This window comes from Aspergillus ibericus, assembly GCF_003184845.1.
Source record: "Aspergillus ibericus CBS 121593 unplaced genomic scaffold BO80scaffold_16, whole genome shotgun sequence".
Lineage (NCBI taxonomy): Eukaryota > Fungi > Ascomycota > Eurotiomycetes > Eurotiales > Aspergillaceae > Aspergillus > Aspergillus ibericus.
Genome location: NW_020292114.1, coordinates 580,956 through 600,712, shown reverse-complemented (window position 1 = coordinate 600,712; position 19,757 = coordinate 580,956). Strand labels below are relative to the sequence as shown.

Here is a 19,757-nt window from a genome sequence, read left to right as displayed (position 1 = left end):
CAGCCAGGCCAGGCCAGGCCCGAAGGCATCGCAATCGCCCAAACAGGGAAGTCCCCAAACGGGAAGGACTCACTTACCCAATCCAGAATGGTCCCCGCACGCTCGAGTCCGATCGGGAAGCCACAGACGGGCACCGGCCTGAGGACGCAAGGCCGGGACGGAGTGAGTGCCTGGGGCGGGATGGAGGATGGAGGATGAAGAACGAACAGAACCTGTCGATAGTTGGGAGGAGAAATGAACCTACCCGGTCAGACTCGGTCAGACACAGTCATCCATCCATTATCAATCACCTATCTATATTGCATCTCCCAGCGCCAAGTGGATGCCATTGCGTATCGGGGGCGTTGGTGATGACGACGAACGGGAGTCGCGACTCGTCATGCTTTGGATCCCCCCAGAGCTAACGGGCCACTATCGAGGCCTCTTTTGGGCCGACCCATTCCCAATCCGCAAGGCCCCTACTCAATCTCCCACGTAATATTCCCCCCATCGCAGTGGAGCGAGCCAGGGCCGTTCCTGGTCCAGGGCCGCCCGCCCTGCTGCCCGCCTATCAAAGTCTAGATCCCGGCGTCAGTTGGCCCGCCGTTTCATCTCCGTCGCGCGCGCGCCCTCCCCCGCCCCCCTTCCAGTAACCCTAATGCCCATCCCTATCTATCTCATTCTCCTCCAGCTGCTCGGCCCATCAGACCACCTCTGGCCCCCGGCTTATCTTACACGCTTCTTCGATCGCTCCATCGGGTCTTCTATCTCGTTGATTCGTGACGCGCTTTGGCCCCCGCGCTTAGCTACGTAACACAATGCACCCCCGGGCGCCAGAGGGAAGTTCATGCCTGCTTCCAACATGCTCCGCACATCAAAAACCTATATACTAGAATGCAATCCCGGGGGATCCCGTGTCGCAACCCCCGTCACCGTTCCGTCGACCCCGGTCCCTCCGCTCAGCTGTCGCGGTCAAACCGACTCAGCACCTCCGGGGGTACCGTCGGGATGTACTTGCGCGCGCGTTCTCGGTTGGTGCCACCCCAACCTGCTCCATAGCTGATCAGCATATCGGTGCTCGTGGGCAGCGAGAACGGAAGCGTCAGGGACGGGTCCAGGAACACATTGTTACTCCGCTCATCCATCCAGGCCGAAGGCCCCGGGCGCGGCGACGCCACGCTCGAACCAGGGGATGCCACCGACGCCCGCGTGGAGGCCTCGGGGGACGCAGCTGCCTCGGATGCAGTCGATGCGGGAGGTGTCTGGGGACGTCCATCCGTTGGGGCGGCCTCCTGCGCCGTGGCCTTTTGCTTGGCTGCCTGGAGCTTCGCCTGCTCTCGAAACAGGAGCTCGGGATCACGCTGCAGGTCGATCAGAAACTTCATTGCCGGCTTCGTCAGGCCCTTTTCCCCAACCTCGGGCCGATACGACTTGACGGCGTGCAAAAGTTGGGCCGGGGTGAGTTGCTGCAGTTGGAGCAAGGTCGTCACGAGAGACTCAAAGTCATCCCCGAGCGACGAAAAGCACTGAAGCCACTGCAGGAGCTGGATCACGGGGGCGAGGTGCCGCCGCGCAGATTCCATCGTGCTCTCTCCGGTGCTGCTCGTTGACCCGTTCTCATAGTGTTCCGGTTGTCGGTTGTTGTTCCGCGCCCAGTCCTCCAGGGTCGACACGTTCATGCGAATCTGCATCGCCTTGGTCCGAGCCAGATAGCGCTTGGTGGACATGATGCGGTTGAAGGTTTCAGCCCCGAGCCAATACAGGAGCTGGGAGATAATCTGCGTAGTGATGACGGAGTGCACATCGTAGAGATCCAGGACAAAGAGAGTGGAGGAGAGGAGAGAAGTGATGTTGCGGGGTGAGACCTGTGCTCGCCGGCGTGGGGATGGGGGTCGGAAGCGCTTCTCCGCAGGTTCGGGGGCTTTGGCCTTGGATTTGGAGCGGAACAGCTTCCACTCGTTCTGAAAGTGGACATCCTCCAGGCCAGGGATGGTTTCATGGTCCAGCATGGCGGCGTCAAGCACCTTGTTCATCCGACGCTCGGCGTCGCGGATGATGAGGATAAATATTTCGTTGATCAGTTCAGCCAGGTGCAGCTGAAATTCCACGGTGGCTTCTACCAGCCCGCCATCTTTCTTCAGATAATGTAGCAATAATGTCGCGTTCGACATCCAGAATGCGAGGATCGTCATATCCCACTGATGGCGTTCAACGACATCGTTAATCTTATCGGTGGCCGAAACCAGGAGCTTAGCAAGCAATTCGGGACTGGCGTGGTAATGGGCGTATCGAGCACTGAGGAAGAGCAGGTTGGCGGGAACAGGCTTCTGCGACGGTGACCGTTGTGGTGTCATGTTCGTGATGATGATGTTGAGGATCCGTTCCAACTCGCTCTCCTGGAAGACAAACATCTGGTCGTTCAGGCACCGATCCCAGACAAACTCTTGTTGTTCTTCCTCCAGCTCGTCTTCATCCAATGACTACCATCGGAAACAAGCGTCACAGTTAGTTCATTGATCTCCAACTCAGCGACTCTATTACTCACATCGAACTTCTCATCAAGCCCCAGGCTCGATAGGTCCACTTCAAGGTTGATGGCGCTTTCCTCCATCATCATCCGCCGCTTCATTTCATTCTCTGCAATCTCCTCCTCAAAGCGACCGTGTCCGAACCCGGAGTCGTAGAAATCATCTTCAATGGCGCTCGGCCCGAAGTGATACCCATTCTCGTGCAGATACTCGGAAATCTCGCTACCAGGCTGTGCAAAATCAAAGGCAGTCCCACCGGACGAGGACTTGATATCCGGAGACGCACCGTGGTCGAGGAGGATTTTCGCGATGGCCTTATGTCTGTTCGTCATGGCCCACATCAAGGCACTCCACTGGTTCCGGTCCTGCTGATCGACATGGGCGCCTGCGTCGAGGAGTGCTGAGACAACATCCTGGTGTCCCTACGCCGAGGGTCAGTTTCGCGCAATCCAAGCAGAAGACCCGTTAAAACACCACGTACAAAGCAACTGGCATAGATTAAAGGCACCGTCCCCTCTTCATCCGGCATATTCACATCCACATACTCTCTCGCTTTACCCTGCATCAATTTCCGGACACGCTCCACATCGCCGTTGCTAGCCGCCATATTCAAGCTGCGCTGTAGAATATCTTTTTTTTCTGTGTCGGATAGCTTCTCGTCCGTCGCGATGGCCTCCTCGTTGGCCACTAGTGAGTCCACTTCCCGGTGGGCAGCTTGCGCAGCAAGCATCTCCATCAACCGGGCATCGCTGTCCTCCAGCCGAGCGGTGGTTGTGGACTCGTTGTCGTCGGCGGCGGCGGCGGCGGCGGCCAACCCGCGCCCATAGTGGGCCTGTAGATTATGCTCTTCGTCATGCGAGTGATCGTCGAGGGCAAGGCTGAAGCTCAATGGTTTCGCGGCCACGGGGGTGGTGAGGAATTGGGATTGACCTGCGGAACGGACACGGATTAGCAACCTGTCCTACTTCTCGTGATCCTCAACCTTCCACGGTTTCGTGCGTTCTCTGGGCGCCTCAATAGACACATAAACGTAGTCACTCGAATAACCTCCGACGCATGCGCGACAAGAAAGCAGATGCAACGCACCTTGCCAGGCATCATACATCTCCATTTCGGGTTGGATGGCGGGCACGGAACGACGGTCGTCTAACGACTTGGGTAAATCATCGGGGAGCCCTGCGGGCATGGACTTGCGTGCGCTGCGGCCGGGCAGATCGGTATCACTGCGGTCGAGTTCGTCCGACGCCCCGCGGGGGGATCCGGAGGCGTCCATAGCGGTTGGGGATTGCGATAACGTCAGGAACCAACAAAGAAGGGAGGGGAGGGAGTCGGGCAAAGGCGCGTGGGCTCTCGCTCCATGGAGGAGAGTACGGGGGACACGGGGGAGAAGACCTCCTTGCGATGTAGCGGGTCTTTGCCAGAGTGGGGGGGAGAGGGACGTTAGAGAGAGGGGGCGAGGGAGAGGGAGAGGTCAAGAAAGAAAGGCGGAACGTGAGACCAGGCAGGAGATTGGGATGTTCCCGGCCGACGTTTGTCCCGTTCGTTCATGAAACGGGCTCGCTCCACCCGGAAGATTCCAGTGAGACACCAATTCTTCAGCTGCCATACGTGTTGATTACGCCTTACGGTTTCAACTCCCGTGGGGTTCAAAGGAAAACCCCCTTCCACAGGGGCAAATTGGTCTCGCTATCAATGCTACCCTCAGCTAAACCATCGCTTCATAATTTCCAAAATGCAATCCCAAAATAATACCTCCAATCCCAAAAAGCCGCCCTCGCAGATAAATGCAATTCTAGTATACATAGTAATGACATGCCAACCTCCTATTCATGGCCATCGAGGTGACTATTGCCGTGGATATCTCGGTCGCTGGTAATCATAGACATTCAGGGTATGCTTGGGTATATCAGGTGTGTGGGTGAACGAATTAACAACGCCTCCATGCAAAAGCTGTATGTTGTGATTTTTTGGTTTTTTTTTTTTTCTTCATTTTATGTTGTGTCGCTCTTCTCTGAGCTTCAGAAGGGAGTCGTCACCATGCTTAGTTCAACTGCTTACTGCGCATTTGAACTTGCTCTTCCGGAAGTGCTGCGATCCAAAGGCAGCGTTCGATGATGCCGGGCACAGGCTCGAACCGATACCTGGTGCTCGCATCGATGAGCCGGAGCAAGCTCTTGACGATCTTGGCAGTGGTCCGGTAGCGCTCAAAGTTGATCAGCGACTCTTCGTCCTGCGTTGTCACTCGCGCGGGCTTTTGTGCATTATACGTCAGGTCATGGACATAGAGGCCTGCGAACTTCAAGTCAGCTTTCAAGTCTCCACAAGTCAATAGGGGCGAGATAGCTTACCAACAAACGGAATGCAACCGTCTTGCGCATTTGCCATTTCCATCTCGAGGCGGAGCTCATTGAAATTGCGAATCGGTTGGATTAGCGATTCCATGTCCTTTAACAGACGCTTATCCGCAAGCGGTACCAAAGCCCACGTGGCCTGGAGGCGAGAACAGTCAGTGGACGAGAGGGCAATGGCGATCTGAAGCATTGTGGCGTAGTTGCACATTCTCCTTGCGTGTGCTGCTGTGTGGATGAACTTTGCGATTGTGCGCGCTCGCTCGTGGATATCCTGGGTCAGGACGATTTCCGAGAGCACCCATCTCACCATCAAGTTGAAGCGTCCCACAACAAGGTCGATGCCTCTATGCTCGTCTTCCATGAGAAATTGCACCCAGCTCAGCGTGGAGGGTGAGCCACTGCTCCATCGCATATCAACAAGATCCTTCCAGTCCACCTCACTTAATGCGGCCATTTCGACCAGTGTCAGCTGCTGAGCGAGCACATGCGATTCGCATGATAGAACAAATGGCACATGTTCGGGAGTGGCAGTCTTAAGTGGTTCTGGGAGCCGGCGAGCGTTTTCCGACTGGGAAAGGACGTCTCCCGATAACTGTTGCATATTGATGGGCCGGCCACTTGCTTGTTCCGTCATCTTGTTTCTCGGAGAAGGGTCCGGCGTTAGAGGTTGAGCCTGGAAAAGCACTGGGTTCAAAGGGGTAGTGCAGGACGCCACAGATCGCGTGTTTTGTATGGTCATCGGGGGAGAAGGGGGGTGAGCAAGAGGATGAGGCGGGATGCCAAGCGACGAATCGCTCATATTCTGCGTATCTATCGAAAAGCGTTGCTCTATAGCTTCCCGTGAATCGATCATATCAGCCGAAAGCTCGGATGACAATCCCGAAAGACGCCCTGTATGCCTCCTTGGTCCAGAGGGAATGGCGGGAAGTGTCGAGCCTCGTGGGATGCGCTTCATACTCTCGGTCTCCTTCACGATATCAAATGACGGATGAGACGATCCCATATCCGACATATCTCGACTCGAGAAACTAGGCCGAGACCGAGAAGGCCCAGTTCTATGAGATGCAGGGCGGCTAGTCACAGGTTTCTTCATCGACTCGTCACTCAGTCCCCGTTCTAGCAGTGGTATAGAGCTGTACGAGTCTTCCGATTCAGCAATAGAATCAGAGTATGGTCTTTGCGGAACAACACGCCCCTGGACTTGGGAGTAAGTCAGGCCGTCACCAAAGAAGGTTTGGCGTCTCTTAGCGACCGCATCCAAGCTCGTGGGATTATCGTGTCCTGCATCCGCATAATCCCGTTGGAACCATTCCTCTTCATGAACCCCACCCGGCTCGAAGCTTGGAAGCCGCTGTCCGGGCCCACCCGTGGATGTTTCCGCACCAGCGCCGGATGTACCTTGCCACTTCCCTTCAAGCTTTAATAGCGTTGACTCGACGCCTCCATCATCATCATCTGGGATCTGCGCAAACTGCGCAATGGCAGCCTCAAAGGAGCGCCGCAGGTTCTGCGACGAGTGTGTTGTCAATAGCGAAAGTCGGGGATTGGGAGGGATAAGACTCGTCTGAGGCCGTGAAGTAGGATCATCAACTCGGGTGATGGCCGTGTCAGCGCCGGAACTGCGGTAGGTGATATCAGATGCAAAGGATCCTGAATCCGGTCTGGATTGACTGCCACCGCCGTTACGCATTTGACGCAAGTCGCCGCCAGGACGCCTGCGCAGCGTCGGTCCAGAGGGTCTATCTGAATGTTGCCGGGAGCTCCGATGATACAACGGAGGAATTTGCTCGCTACCCATGGTAAGGCGGTGCTTTGATATCCCACTCTGAAAGGAAGCATATTTCCGCAGGCGCAAAGAAGGAGACGTTCTCTTCCACAGGTTGGATCCGCGTTCAACAGAATACGATCTGCGCGACGAGTCGGGATATCCGGAAGAGCGAAGAAAATAAGAGGCTCGGCTCGACGGCCCTGGATCGGCATCATCGTAGTAGATGGGTAACGAGTACTCGTCGGTCGCAAGGGTTGATCTTTGGAAAGGCGTATACAAGGACGGCGCTCTCACTGTCGCGGGGGAAGGCGCGACCTCCAAAAATCCAGGGGGTTGTTCAAGGCCTGCATTCGATCCTCCGATAGCTCCCGACATAACAGGTATTCCCAGGCCGGTTCCGTCTACGATGACAATGGATTCGCTACCAGTGGTAGCCTGGCTTTTTGCTCTCGCCTGACTTGGTGCAGGATGGAATTCCGCATGTCCATCATTCCTTCCTGGATGAGTTTGAGACTCGGACGACTGTGAGTCTGTTGTCGTATCAACTTGCTCGGCGAGCGCAGCACGGTATTGCCTTAGAGCCTCGTCGCAGAGAGTGTCAATCCGCATGGGTTTCTTCACCGCAGCCGCCGTCTTCTTACCCTTGTAGACATCCGATCCGAATGCAACGTTAGTGGGCAGAGCAGAAGTCCTTCCCCGTACCGAGTGATTTGCGTGTCCGTGCATGGCCCGTGAAAGACTACCATGGCCGCCGTGTCGACTGTTCAAAGCCCGACGAATTGAGCCAATGATTGTCTTAACACCAGAGGTTGAGGTTGCAGGTTTCTGTATGCCGAACGTGGTGCTTCGACGGTCCGCAGCAGTGTCCTTAGCTGATGACGGCAGAGGAGGGGATGGAGGAGCCATCATAATTGTGTATGACTCTGCTGGTGGGTATAGTTCTCCACGGATCAGGCTACCGAGATCAAGCACTTCCTGCGCGGAAGCTGGGCCCTGTTGCTCGAGATTGAATAGAGAAAGGGGCGCTCTGTCATCTCGAACAGAGTCCGAGAAGCTGCCGCTACGCTTGTGAGCATGACTATGGTATGGATAACGGCGTGAAGAAAGGGGTGAAGGAGGAAAGGGTTCTCGTGAGGAAGTCGGTTTCAGAGGCATGATGGGCACCGGATGGGGCGCCTTGCTGTGGACAAACGACAACGACAGACGCTTCGGAGATTTTGGGGGCAGAGAACAGGAGACTGGCTGGGCGCTCCGGTCACTCCCTGCTGAGATTGGTACACTCTTGACCGTGTTTGACGAGTTATTCCGACTATGCTGAATCACTGGAGGGTGCTGGTTGCCCGTAAGCCTAGCCTCCAGCCCGCTTTTGGTACGCACCAGAGTCAGTAGGCCATCGCCGGTCGCCGGCTCCAGCAAACTGTCCGTCTCACGCCCGCCAGGGACAATGGCAATGTCCGGGCTCTGGAATGCATCTTGACGGTCCGTGACATCCCAATAAAGACAGCATTTCCCGTACCAGCATCGCTTCAGATCTATGAGGATTTTCAGATCACTCATGCCACCGCTCTGTCGAGACTTCACATCATCGTACATGCTGTTAATTGTTTCACAAAAGTGAGCGCGCAGATCATAGTCGGGAACAAAGTCATCCACGAAGTAGTTGAGAATCCAATGTCGCAGAGCTGCAAATGTCCGAATACGAATGATTCGCCCGTCGTCCTGCAAGCGATTGATTGCCCACCGTAGTCGAGCGAGGAGAAGGGCGAGGAGTGTGCCAGCCGAGATATAGGAGCGGAATGTGAGGAAGAAATCGGATACAAGCTCGTAATCCATGAATGATGCGGAGGAGATTTGTGCGACAATACGGGCCGGGGTGGCAGCGCTGATGTCTCTTGTGCCGGAAGCATAGCGGACCACCGATTCATTGTCCATATCCGATACTAAAGTTTCAAATATAGCTGGCTCAATCGGCTCTTTTGGTTCGTAGAAGACAGGGTTCTCGCTGATTGCAGAATTTCGGGGCAATTCGATGGCACCCGCCCCTGAAAATACTGAGCCAATGAAGGAGGGACGTTCCGGGCTTTGCAAATAAGCATCAGAGGCTAGGGTTCCAATCCAATATTCCCTCGGGAGTCGTGAGGTGCGCAGATTATCCGACACTGAAGTTCTTGAATAGACAGAGCTGTGCAAAGGCGTGTCATTGTCAAGGTTAGTTTGAGGCAAGTCCAATCTGTAACGAGGCATTGAAGCCTCCAATATGCGCTGCGACGGTTCATTTGCAGTTTTTGGGCGATTATCCGGGCGATCAATGAAGATACGGAGCTCCCCTGCGCGACCTGCACGCGACTCCGACCGCTGTTCTGATATGGTAGAGAACGAGTGCGCTTTACGAGGTCGGTGATGAGGTAGGCCGTGATATTGAGAACGCGCCGACTGTGTGTTGACTGAGTCGCCATCTTCACAGCTCTCTTCGGGGATAAAGTCCGGGCGTAGCTCAGAGAGCTGCGAATTCGACCATCTTGATGGTTCGTCGCCCGCAGGACCATTGCGTCCGTGCGAAAGGTGTTCATGTCTAGCTTGGTTGGGTGAGGGGACAGAAGGCGCCGGGAAGGGTTCTTTGATCGACGGGTTGCGAATTGGCCTGAATCATGACAAGGGGTTAGCATTGTGCTCACGACATCCTCCAAATAGAGCGAGGGGCGACCCGTTTTACCTGAGAAAGATCTTTCCGTTCTGGCCGACATTTCCCACAGTAAAGTGGTTCGGTTCTCTAGCTCCTACAACTGCATCACGCGGCGCTTGCGGGGGATCGGATCGCTGGAAGGAGCGCTTTCGCAGTATCTCGTGGCTGTCCTTTACCCGCAGAAAAGAAGTAGCCAGCCGTTCCCGGGTTGTTCTCGACCCAATGGTTGGATTTTCTTTGATATTTCTCCCGTGGGCAACCGTGTTGGCGCGTCGTAGGTCGGTTGTCGCATATTGGGTATCTGCATTCTCTGCTGCATTCACCTTGGGTTCTGACTCCCTCGGGGTTGGGAGAGTGCCCGTCTGAGGTTGACCTGGCTCACTTGGGAAACGGTCCAAAGATGTCGAGCTCCACGCCATGTTGTGCGCCAATGTCAGAATGCAGCTACACGACCAGCAGCAAGCGCCTTTCGCAAAAAGAACTTCCAAACAGAGGCTCGTCCCCGGGGGCGACAGGAAGCCTTCAAATTCACCGAAGTCGGCGAACTAGAAGGGAAGTTGTGACAGGGACAGCCCACGCTGGGATCGCAATATGTGCTTGCGACACGACATGACCAGAGCCTGCACGAAGTGGTGGTTGGTCCTTTATTGAGCGTGACGGGAATAAACGTCCGACATTGGAGGAATTGGGTAAGCGGTAGCACGAGACAAGGTGATGATCGAGCCCAGGACGCTCGGGGCAGGGGACAGGGGAACCCGGAGGATAATTATAGAAGCGCGGTCGGGGCGAGAAGATCAGGCCTGCTCAGGAGAATATATGCCGAATGATAGAGGAGGGGGTAGAAGAAATAAGAATAGACCGAGAGCACGGGTAGTAGTGATGATGGTAACAATTCGGAGTAATAGGCGAGTAGTAGTTGGGGTGGGCGGTAATAACTAATAAGCAGCGGTGGTGGTGGTGATGATGATAATAATAGGTAATGAGCAAGGGTAAATAAAGCAGCAGTGCAACGAGTTGGAGAGGGAAGTGGAGAGCGCGAGTGGAGAGCGCGAGAGAAGGACTGAAGGAGACGCGCAGAAAGAAGGGTTTGGTTTGGCCAGGCTGGGAAGGAACGAAGCACCAGGCTGGGACTAGTCCAAGTCACTTGCCTTAGTCCCGGTCGGGTTCCAGCAGAGCGGAACCAGCAACTATCTTCTACGGAGTCCTACGGAGTCCTACCTACCTATAGCATGTACGTTACTGACTTACTAACAGTGAAGCACCAGACGAAGAACCATGGTTCCCAACCGGTCACGGTGGAGGCCGGAGGGATGCCATTCCATGGCATGACGGCCATTGGGGACAGAGGAGAGAAAGAAGAGAGGGGACTTTGGCCCGTGTCTATTCCTGCCACGGAGTAGACGGGATCCCTCCCTCAACCAGTCAATCCCCTGGACACATACGGAGTACTCATCCCTCATCCTTTGTCGTCCCCATTCACTTTCCCTGCACGGACAAGCATCTTGCCTATTATTCCGATCAGCTGGGTCCTTCGTGGACATCAAAAGTCGGTCAGCTGATGGTCGATCGACCTCAGATCGTGGGACCGCAACATCCACCGGGCGAGATTAGTCCCCTAGGGAGGGGGGGGTTAGGGAGATAAGTTGACGATCTCACCTGGGATTGGGTAGATTCTCGTGGAAGTGACAAACTCCTCCAGGCTGGTTGTCATGCGATTGTGGTATTGAATGGTCCGGGTGGGCTGTAATGGGACCGGCTAAAGCGAACAGGGTAAGACTATTATTCCTCAACAATCGACTTGCCGAATTTTTATATGATCTATCGCATCATACGGTTATAGTTTTATCAGATATACCTGGTCTATATCTTTGGATCTTGCCCCGGAGGATCTGACGAGATCCGCGAGCGAGGTACGGAGTACTCCGTCGAGAGCTGCCGGGATTATACCTAGGCAGGTTACGGAGTGCCTAGAAGCCCATCCAGGCAGGACCAAATGGCATGGATCGGCAGCCGTGCAGCAGCGGCGGCTTCGAGGCCGATACGAGACAGTCGATCAGTCAGAATCTCCAGGCCGAGGCAACGATGCTGCGATACATATAGTACCCGCTCTGCACGTCGACTGTCGTGAGTTTGCTTTCCCTGCGCTAATCAAGTTGTGCAAACTCTTACGGATCTGACCTGCAGCTGCGTACATAGGGACTTACTTACCTCACAGTAGTAAGAGGTACGCGTTAGCTGCCTCCTTGTCTTCGACCAAGCCAGCTGAGGCCAGTCAGTGCCCTGACGTAGGTACTATGGTTTGCTGTCTATCACCCACCTCAGTCAGGTACCGGGACTTATTTCTGGTTACATAAAAGGGGGTCGGGCACGCGACGCAAAGGTACGGAGGAGTACGGAGTATAAAAAGACCAAAAGGGCGAGCGAAAGTGGATCGGGCGTGAGGAAATGCGGTGCGATTTGTCGGTCTTAAAAATTGGGAGCGTCGAATGAGGAGGGCCCATTGCCTTGAAAAAGCAAATGAGAGGTGGGCAGGGCAAAAAAAGGGGGGGCAGGGCGTTCAGGGATCACGATTGGATCGGACATGCAGTTGGGGGGGTACGTTGGCCGGGCCATTCGGGAGCCGTTAAGTGCCAATGGTCGCCTCGAGGAGGAACGCCTAATTACCATAGTAGGATAGTACATAGTACTAAGTAGGAAGTCGTGCTGTGGGCTCCAGCTGACAGCCCGCCTTGCCTGGAACGGCAGGTCTGGGGACGGCTTCCCAGCGCTCACTGGCTGACCGTTGCGGCGGATCTCCGGCCGATCCCAGGATTTGGGTCGTTTTGTCGAGTGAAGTACGACATATGTACGGAGTCGTAGTCGTCTGATTATTCTCCACGGCTGAACAGCTGAAAAGAGATTTCACTACTCAGCCCGGGATGAAAACACACGACAGGAGGTAAGGTATCGAACACTCCACTGCCAAGTACTGATGCATATAGCCACAGATCAAGGTCCACCCGCATCCCGAAGCAAGGATCTCACGGCAGTGAACAAAGCAGCCGGGAAGGATTAATTCTCCTTGCCTTGCAGCTGACATCCCACCACCAGCAACTCAAAACTTCCCGCGCACCGCAATCTCCACCCTGCAAAATCGATCTGTCCCATTGGGTAGTGAGTTGAAAGACAACGTTCTACCAATCACTCCAGCACGACCCGAAACAACAGTAATATCGCTCCAGGGCAAAAGGTCCATAGGGCAAACCCCATTCTGTCTTCGTTGGGGCAGAGTCAATTGATCAATTGATATTTGATACGTCGCACATCCCCGCCCACATCCCGTCCGCTAGAGAAAAGTGAAGCTCTCTTTCCGGCGGGAAACGGTCGAATAGCGACCAAATCAGCACCCGCCCGATTCAAGGCGAATGATGATTGGGATCCGGGGTGGGCTCCAAGACGCTGGTAACACGGTCGAGTGCAAATCCTTTCAGAGCCCCTCACCTTGTCCAGAAGTTTATCGCGGCCGGGCCAGACCATTCGTTCAGTTGCTCTTGCAGATGCCTGGTGCCTCTGTGCGCTCCGTAACAGGGACATCCTACAGGTACTTGAGGTAGCCACCCTTTTCCCCATCATGGCTCATGGCTCATGCAACCGTAGGTAGGTGTATCTCGGCGGTTGAGAGACCCAGTCAGAATGCCTCGTCCGATTTTTCTCGTTCGCAGTTGCGCACAGTCCAGGCTGCACAAGGCAAGTGGAGCAGTTGATCAATCACACGAGCCTTTTCCTGACATCTGGCCTTGTTGGGAAGGTGACGGCCGAATGTCATTGAGAGCGAAAAGATGGCTCTATCTTGGCCCAAAGACATAGTGATCGCGATCCCAGTAGATGTGAATCTAGATATATTCGGAGTACACGGGAAGCTATGGAATTTCACTTCATACGACCGCAGACTCCAGAGGTGACTGATACTATGCGGTGAGTATGAGTACAGCCCAGGAACCGAGCTGATTCCACACCGACTTGTCAACACGATGCATGCACATAGCAATCACCCAGCACTCGCCCTTTGTGATCATTGGTCAGATCCCAAGCGGTATATCTATCCATGATACCACAGCGCGCTCCTATTGGTTGCACACTAGAAAATTTGACACGATCAACTCTTTGCCCGTTCATGTGCCGATATTCAAGGTATTTGTCTGCCTAGGACGGGTCGAGCCATCACACTGCGTGATTTAGTGGATCAGTCAAGGCCTCTTAGGCCATGGGAAATATATCCGGCATTATTCACCCCACTAATGTTGTCGATTACTTACGGACTCTCATGATGATCCTCGAAGCAAAGAGTTGATAGAAGGCCTGGTGTAGTCTCGCTACTCCGTACTGATGGTTCTGATGACTTTCTCAACTAGATTGGCCGATAGCTGATGTGTATAGTATGGCATCTAACTTTTGTCCTCTACTCAAGAAGAGATTGCGTCATATAATTCATCCCATATAGCCAGGGACGTTGCTCCAACCTTGACGTCATGAAACTGTACTAACATGATCCGATCTAAACTTACAAGACGTACAAGGCTACGTACTACATTCGCTCGAACCTCATGGTAATCCATCAACAAGCTAAGGCATCTACTCAACGCAGACGTCTCTTCTCCAGATGAATACTAACACAATTTTCGGACTATGGGAATCCAGTCATACTCAAATACCATCCATACTACTAGTATTTGAAATAATCGTTCCCCTATTTTCCCTATCCCTCTAGCGACGAGACATATACAAACCCCCCAGCATTTCTCCCAAGCACTAACAACTTCCACCCTCTCTCCTATTTCCTTGAATCCTATTATCAACTCTCATCTCTAGACGTATAGTATCTCCATATCATCACCCCAGAGAGACAAATAATATAATTACCTCTAAGCAATCGCACAACTTGCCAACCAGACCAAAATCCCCAATTGTGTGATGGTCCGTCCTTGTATGTCTACGATACCTATATCATATAGATGGCCCGAGTATTTATTCCGTTTTCAGAACACTTATCGGATATATTCATATTTCCTAGAACTGTGATCTATACCTGTTTCGTATTATATCAGACTCTGTCATGCTAGCTTGTTACTACTCGTCTTTAATTAATGTCACCTCAGCCATATAAATACTAATTATGTATCATAGTATCACTATGTCATATAGATCATATATATCATATCGGTACTATATTTCAGCTAATTTGGCATACCAGTAACATGACACGATGTAAGAAAGTACAAGATCTCCCTCCCCTTCCCAATCCGGGGTCTATAGACATGTAATCTAATTCAGTACAGCTTTAAGAATGGCCATACTAAGCCCCAACTTAATGATCAATCATTGGAGGTAAGCAATTGTTTGGAAATAAACATTTAGTCTGGAGGTACAGAGAATCAAATACGTAGGCTTGATAAACCTGGATACAGGGGTTGCGGAAGGGGGAGGGCCGTGTGGAGTAACATGGCAACCGTTCAGTTCGGTTCGTCTTCGTATCAGTATGTTCTGGGTGGTAGATGAGGTGTCTGTGCCTTTTTTTTGGGGGGGGGGGGGTTGATTATATACGGTAGGGGTTCTTAGGGTGGTAGTCATGGAATATAAAAGGAAAGAGACGATGATAAATGGGTTGGGCAAATATCTCTGGTGGATGTCTTGGAAACATCTGAGTAGCTTTAGATGTAAGGGTGAGGGAAGAGACTTTATGTCCTGCAATCATCTTGTATATTAGTATCGATACAGGGGCGATGGGTGACACTCAACATAGCACTGTAAGTTCCTTATACTGATGATTCAGAAAGATACCTCATTCGAGGCTGTCTGTCCTGCGTCATGGGTATGTGCATTAATATCTATATCATGATCTGCACATACAGTCTCCAACATAATAAAATCTGCTCTGTTCTCCTGATCTATAGAATCATTGGAAGGTAAAGCCAGATCTATTTCTAGCGTGATCCCCTCGAGTTGCGGAACGTGAATCTCTCGCTCGCGGACCAGCTGGATTGAGTTAGAAGCCAGCTGAGAAGATTTGTGTAGGTCGACTTCGAGGATATCAAGAAATGCGAGAGACGATGGAAGCAGGTTGCCCAAGAATTTGTCCTGTCATATCTCCCTGTTTCTAATGGTGTCATAAGGTTCCGGTGGCGGATACCCAGTGTTTTTAGAACGCTGAGATCTTTGAGTGAACCGAAAGGCGTGTTCTCCCAGTCATGAGGATCGTCCTCGTCGTCGACAATGCTTCTCGCACAGCTGGGTACGGGTCGAAAAGCTCACCAGGAGATGTTCAAGCGGCTTCCTGCATCGAGACAGAGACCGGTGGAGTTTGTTGGGATGGGTTGACTTTTCCATAACCACATTATAAGGCATAATCTGAGATATGATACCCGTATTGCATATAGAAAATGATAAGCTTGTCACAGGCTGCAGGTCATTAGCCTATCGCACGACTGCTGAACGCACAATCAACAAACATCTCTGTAACTGAATGTGTGGGGTTGGTAATGGAGGACGTACTATCAAAATTGATATCGTCTGTATCCAGCCTACGGTGGCCTGACAAGTCTAAGATTTCTATATATTGAACAGCTGGGAGATACAAAAGAGGCATAATCAAGTTGCTGTCAACATAGGATGCTGGGAGACGCCAAAGCTCTACTTCCCTCAAAACGGAAACGGAGAAGTCTCAAGGAACGGTTTCTGTCGCTTTGCTACCTTGTTGAGAGTCTCATAAAACAGCAACGGCACTCCATACCATATATGGAGGTCTTCCTGGTGGCTTAATTGTGTAAATAAAATATAACTCTAGGTCTCTTTGTTCAACGCCACGAGCTGCGATAACAACTCTGGTTGTTCTGAGTCATTCTCACTTATTTCCTCTAGTACGCTAATGAGTAGGGCAGTGTCGAGGTCGACATCTGCTCTGCGTTTCCTTCTCCATGACCTGCTGAGCTTGTAGGTTAGTGGCACCTTCATCCACTCGTTTGCTGTCTGGCGGTCGTAGATATTATCCGGTCTTTGTCAGGTCATCGGCCTCGAGATTCAGGCAACGGACTAGGCTCGCTACATCCGGGCGTCGACAGATATGCTGGACCTATGAAATTGCCATTTTCCGTAAAAGCGCTTTATCCCGCCGGTGGTAGGCACCTGTAAGGTCAAGTCGATAGTAGAGGAGTGGCTGGAATAGATGATGGATATGGTTGCTGCATAGAGTCAGGCTTCGTCTCATTGGCAAGTCATCGACATGCTGTCCGATCATCAGTTGAACTTCGTTAGGTGAATGCATCGCGTGGGAATGTTGCACTGGACCTTCCAGAGTTAGTTGGAAGGAATAAATGAGGCACTGGGATGTGTTTGTTCTGCTCATGGACATACTCAGGCCTTTGATTTAGACCACAAGTACTCCGTATGCAGAAGTGAGAAGCGACGGAAGTCAGTGAAAGTCTTGATCTGGAGTCACGTATGCAACGAATGCTGCAATGGTGATTGTTCTCAATGAGATCCAGAAGAAGGAAAGATGCGACAAACAGAAGGAGGATTCTCGTTATATGAGCGCTGTAGAGTACTGGGAAATCCCCTTTCAGAAGCGGGCGAGTTGCGTACCTGTGATCGTGCGGGCCAGATTCTTTCAGACCAGAGGCGAGACTCATGGATCTAGTCAAAACATCCAACGTCCAGGAGAGGGATCTACTGTGGAAGATTATACATCCTTTTCAGAAACACTACTGCAGGATCAGAAATGAATGATGCGTCCCTCTACATCTGCAGCTTCCGGTAAACGTAGCCCAGTGTGACCACATACGGAAGGGACCTTGATACTGTGAACGATCATAGACCCCGGGTTGCAACCAAGGCATTTAGAGATGCTGCTCCATTCATATTGCTCGCATTACCTGTCACTATATTCACAGTCCACTGTATAAATATCTTACATATGAAATCAGCTCCACCTAAACTTACTCAGACCTGATCCACAGCTTATTCGCTGCATTCCCTTGGATCCAAGCTATCCGATCTGCATTATAGAAGTAGTCAAGGCCTCCAAAGTCGGTAATGTATAATTCCCGGGCATTTTCAGCCATACACAGTAGGCTTTTATTTTCCCCCAGGAAGTATAGAATTTCGGGTGTCGCTACACGGGCATAACATCTCGAGGCATCGCGGAATTATGTACCTTCTGCCATAAAGCTGGGCAGGTAAATTTGTACTTCACTGACGCTTTGGGAACGGATTGCTGTCGGAAGGTTCATCTGCGCAGATCTCTATTAGTATCTCCATGAAGTCTGCGAACTCCAACTCGAGAAAAGAAATTGAAAGAGGGAAAGAAAGAATGAAGGAAGACAAGAGAGAATAATACGTACAAGGCATCAAACACCAAAAATAATAAGCGGCAGAAAAAAAGGACAATATGGCAAACGCGCCATAACACGCTGCACAAAGTATCGCCACGGAGCGTCTATCACTCGAGCCACTACTGCTCAGGGTCTCCCAATCATCACTGTCATCATTGTCATCATCAAGATGCGCATGGCCCACGTAGGGCTGATATTTTTCAATATCCGGGGGATTGCAATTGTTGGGATTTTCCGAGTCGGTGGTGTCTTCGCTGGAGGGGGTGTTAGTAGTATTTCACATGTGCTTGGAAAAGGATCATTGTTTCCCTGCAGGCGATGGAAGCAAGTAGCCACTTAGTGGCTGCAGGTAAGCTGACTGACCTTGGCCTTTTCAGGGGTGGTGAGAGTATGCGGCCCTTCTGCATGCGACTCATCTCACCAACCACGTAGACATAGAGCAGTCGGTCAGCTGGGGATAGAGTTCAGGGCCGTCGAATCCTGCGATGACCGGGGGCATTTCTGAGCTGTATGGATTTCATATGCGCCCCTGTCAATCCGAGGCGATGCTGCGTTTCAGTCTAGTGATGAATGGCGCCGTCACATGTTGGGCGATGCTGAGTCAGCCACTCATTGTACGCGGCATAATTTGTTATGTTCAGGGGTCAAGACTACTATCCCTTAGTGGTTGGTGGCAGAATGAGCATCTGAGAGGATGGGAGGCAATTCTAGACTGCGGTTTACAGTCCTGGGTACCGGTAACTAAGCTGGATTGCTGCTGTGACCGATAAGAGTTTCTCCCCAGCAGAGGGATTCTGTATTTCTGCACACGTTGAAGACTTCGCGGGCTGGTCCAGCCATAGCGTATGCTGTCACGAGAATTGCTACCAGCCAGATTCCATGTGGTAATTGAACCCTCCACTTCTTTGTCTTGGTTACTGGGGACGCTGCCTTGTTTTCCGGGGCAGCCGCACAGCTCGGTTGGAACCTTATGGCGGTTTGGCTCATGTCTAACCATGGTTCATCCACATGAAGGAGTAGATAGCCGGCCCAAGTGGTAAAGAGGTGCAGTCCATTGCATCACGCTTCAATCTGCATGGGAATTCTGAGCCAAGCACGTATGTGTCTCATAACGGACATCTGACAGAACGATAGCTCAGGTGTACCGGAGGCCCTTTCATATCGCGGAAAACATCCAGCTAGGAATACGACGCCCAAGGTTGTGCTCCGTGCCTGCGAGAAGATCACGAAGATGGGCATGAGATTCATTAGATGGTCAACAGAAATGGATTTCTTTTACTCACTATTATACGTAATCCGGTCCCACTACCGGGTCCCCAACAGGCACTTGGAATCAACGGTCGGTAAGGTCCACCGCGGTGGTGCCTGCAAATACCGTGCTCGAATAAGGTGCCGATAGTCTGATGGAGACCTGGCAGTTTAGTGGGTTGATGACCTCCTTGATCTGTCGGGCTCGGTACTTAGTAGAGCCCTTTGATTTGACAGCTTGACGGCAGCTTTGGCCAGGAACGGAGGCTTTCGCGGTTCAACTCTGTCATTGTTCGCGAGTATCCACCCTGGTCAACCGGTGAATTTTCGCTCGAGGTTCGGAAGTGACAACCAGACACCCTTATAAGAATTTCGAGCCACCTGGACAAACTGATCACCAAGCAGCCTTATTCGCCGCCCCTCAGTAGAGCGACTAAGGATAGGCGAGGTTCCGTACTATTAAACTATGTGTTGTCGCCCGGCCAGTTAGATGCCACGGTGCGTTTTATGTACGGCATTAGTAGTGTCACCAGGCTAGAAGGCATGTGATATGTCATGTTGATTGCCCAGAGGGAAGTTCGCTCCAAAAGTACCTATCCATACGGGCCAGGGATGGGGTCGCAACCGATTGATTTGGATTAGCGATGACAATCATCATTAAGTATTGGGGTGCTTATGGAGTTCCCGGTGGTCGACGAATGAAGATCGCCCGGCCAAGCATGACAGTCTCGGGAGGGAACAGGGAGTTCTATTGGTGGGTGGATGGTAGTCTTTACCACTACTAAGTACTCCGTACTCCGTACTCCGTGCTGCTACTTATCATCAGCGTTGAGATGC

At 52.2% G+C, this 19,757-nt stretch overlaps 3 protein-coding genes across 3 annotated transcripts; all 3 read right to left on the bottom strand.

Moving 5' to 3' along the window:
* Positions 1–938: 938 nt before the first annotated feature.
* On the bottom strand, positions 939–3,780 carry BO80DRAFT_434335 (DIL and Ankyrin domain protein; the record flags this gene model as incomplete). The annotated part of the gene is made up of 4 exons (XM_025720865.1): positions 939–2,459; positions 2,525–2,929; positions 2,989–3,437; positions 3,594–3,780. 4 exons carry the CDS (start codon positions 3,778–3,780, stop codon positions 939–941), a joined length of 2,562 nt encoding a protein of 853 aa, XP_025576122.1.
* Positions 3,781–4,382: 602 nt separating this feature from the next.
* Positions 4,383–9,901, bottom strand: BO80DRAFT_57763 (mitotic regulator LTE1). Its single transcript, XM_025724618.1, has 3 exons — positions 9,340–9,901; positions 4,856–9,267; positions 4,383–4,796 (listed from the first exon to the last, which is right to left on the bottom strand). The coding sequence occupies exons 1-3, from the start codon at positions 9,726–9,728 to the stop codon at positions 4,549–4,551; spliced, it is 5,049 nt and encodes a 1,682-aa protein (XP_025576121.1). The 5' UTR covers positions 9,729–9,901; the 3' UTR covers positions 4,383–4,548.
* A 7,508-nt stretch (positions 9,902–17,409) lies between these two features.
* Positions 17,410–18,198, bottom strand: BO80DRAFT_57676 (uncharacterized protein). The gene is made up of 3 exons (XM_025724617.1): positions 18,036–18,198; positions 17,682–17,926; positions 17,410–17,570 (listed from the first exon to the last, which is right to left on the bottom strand). The coding sequence occupies exons 1-3, from the start codon at positions 18,086–18,088 to the stop codon at positions 17,530–17,532; spliced, it is 339 nt and encodes a 112-aa protein (XP_025576120.1). The 5' UTR covers positions 18,089–18,198; the 3' UTR covers positions 17,410–17,529.
* Positions 18,199–19,757: the final 1,559 nt, after the last annotated feature.

Excerpts from the sequence above, each read along its gene's own strand:
- BO80DRAFT_57763 (XM_025724618.1), bottom strand. The coding sequence starts at position 9,728 with ATGGCGTGGAGCTCGACATCTTTGGACCGTTTCCCAAGTGAGCCAGGT. Across the intron at positions 9,268-9,339 it reads AACGGAAAGATCTTTCTCAG|GCCAATTCGCAACCCGTCGA; the intron begins GTAAAACGGGTC and ends GTCATGATTCAG. Across the intron at positions 4,797-4,855 it reads CGGTTGCATTCCGTTTGTTG|GCCTCTATGTCCATGACCTG; the intron begins GTAAGCTATCTC and ends TGAAGTTCGCAG.
- BO80DRAFT_57676 (XM_025724617.1), bottom strand. The coding sequence starts at position 18,088 with ATGAGTCGCATGCAGAAGGGCCGCATACTCTCACCACCCCTGAAAAGG. Across the intron at positions 17,927-18,035 it reads CCACCCCTGAAAAGGCCAAG|CGAAGACACCACCGACTCGG; the intron begins GTCAGTCAGCTT and ends CACCCCCTCCAG. Across the intron at positions 17,571-17,681 it reads TTTTTGGTGTTTGATGCCTT|ATGAACCTTCCGACAGCAAT; the intron begins GTACGTATTATT and ends AGATCTGCGCAG.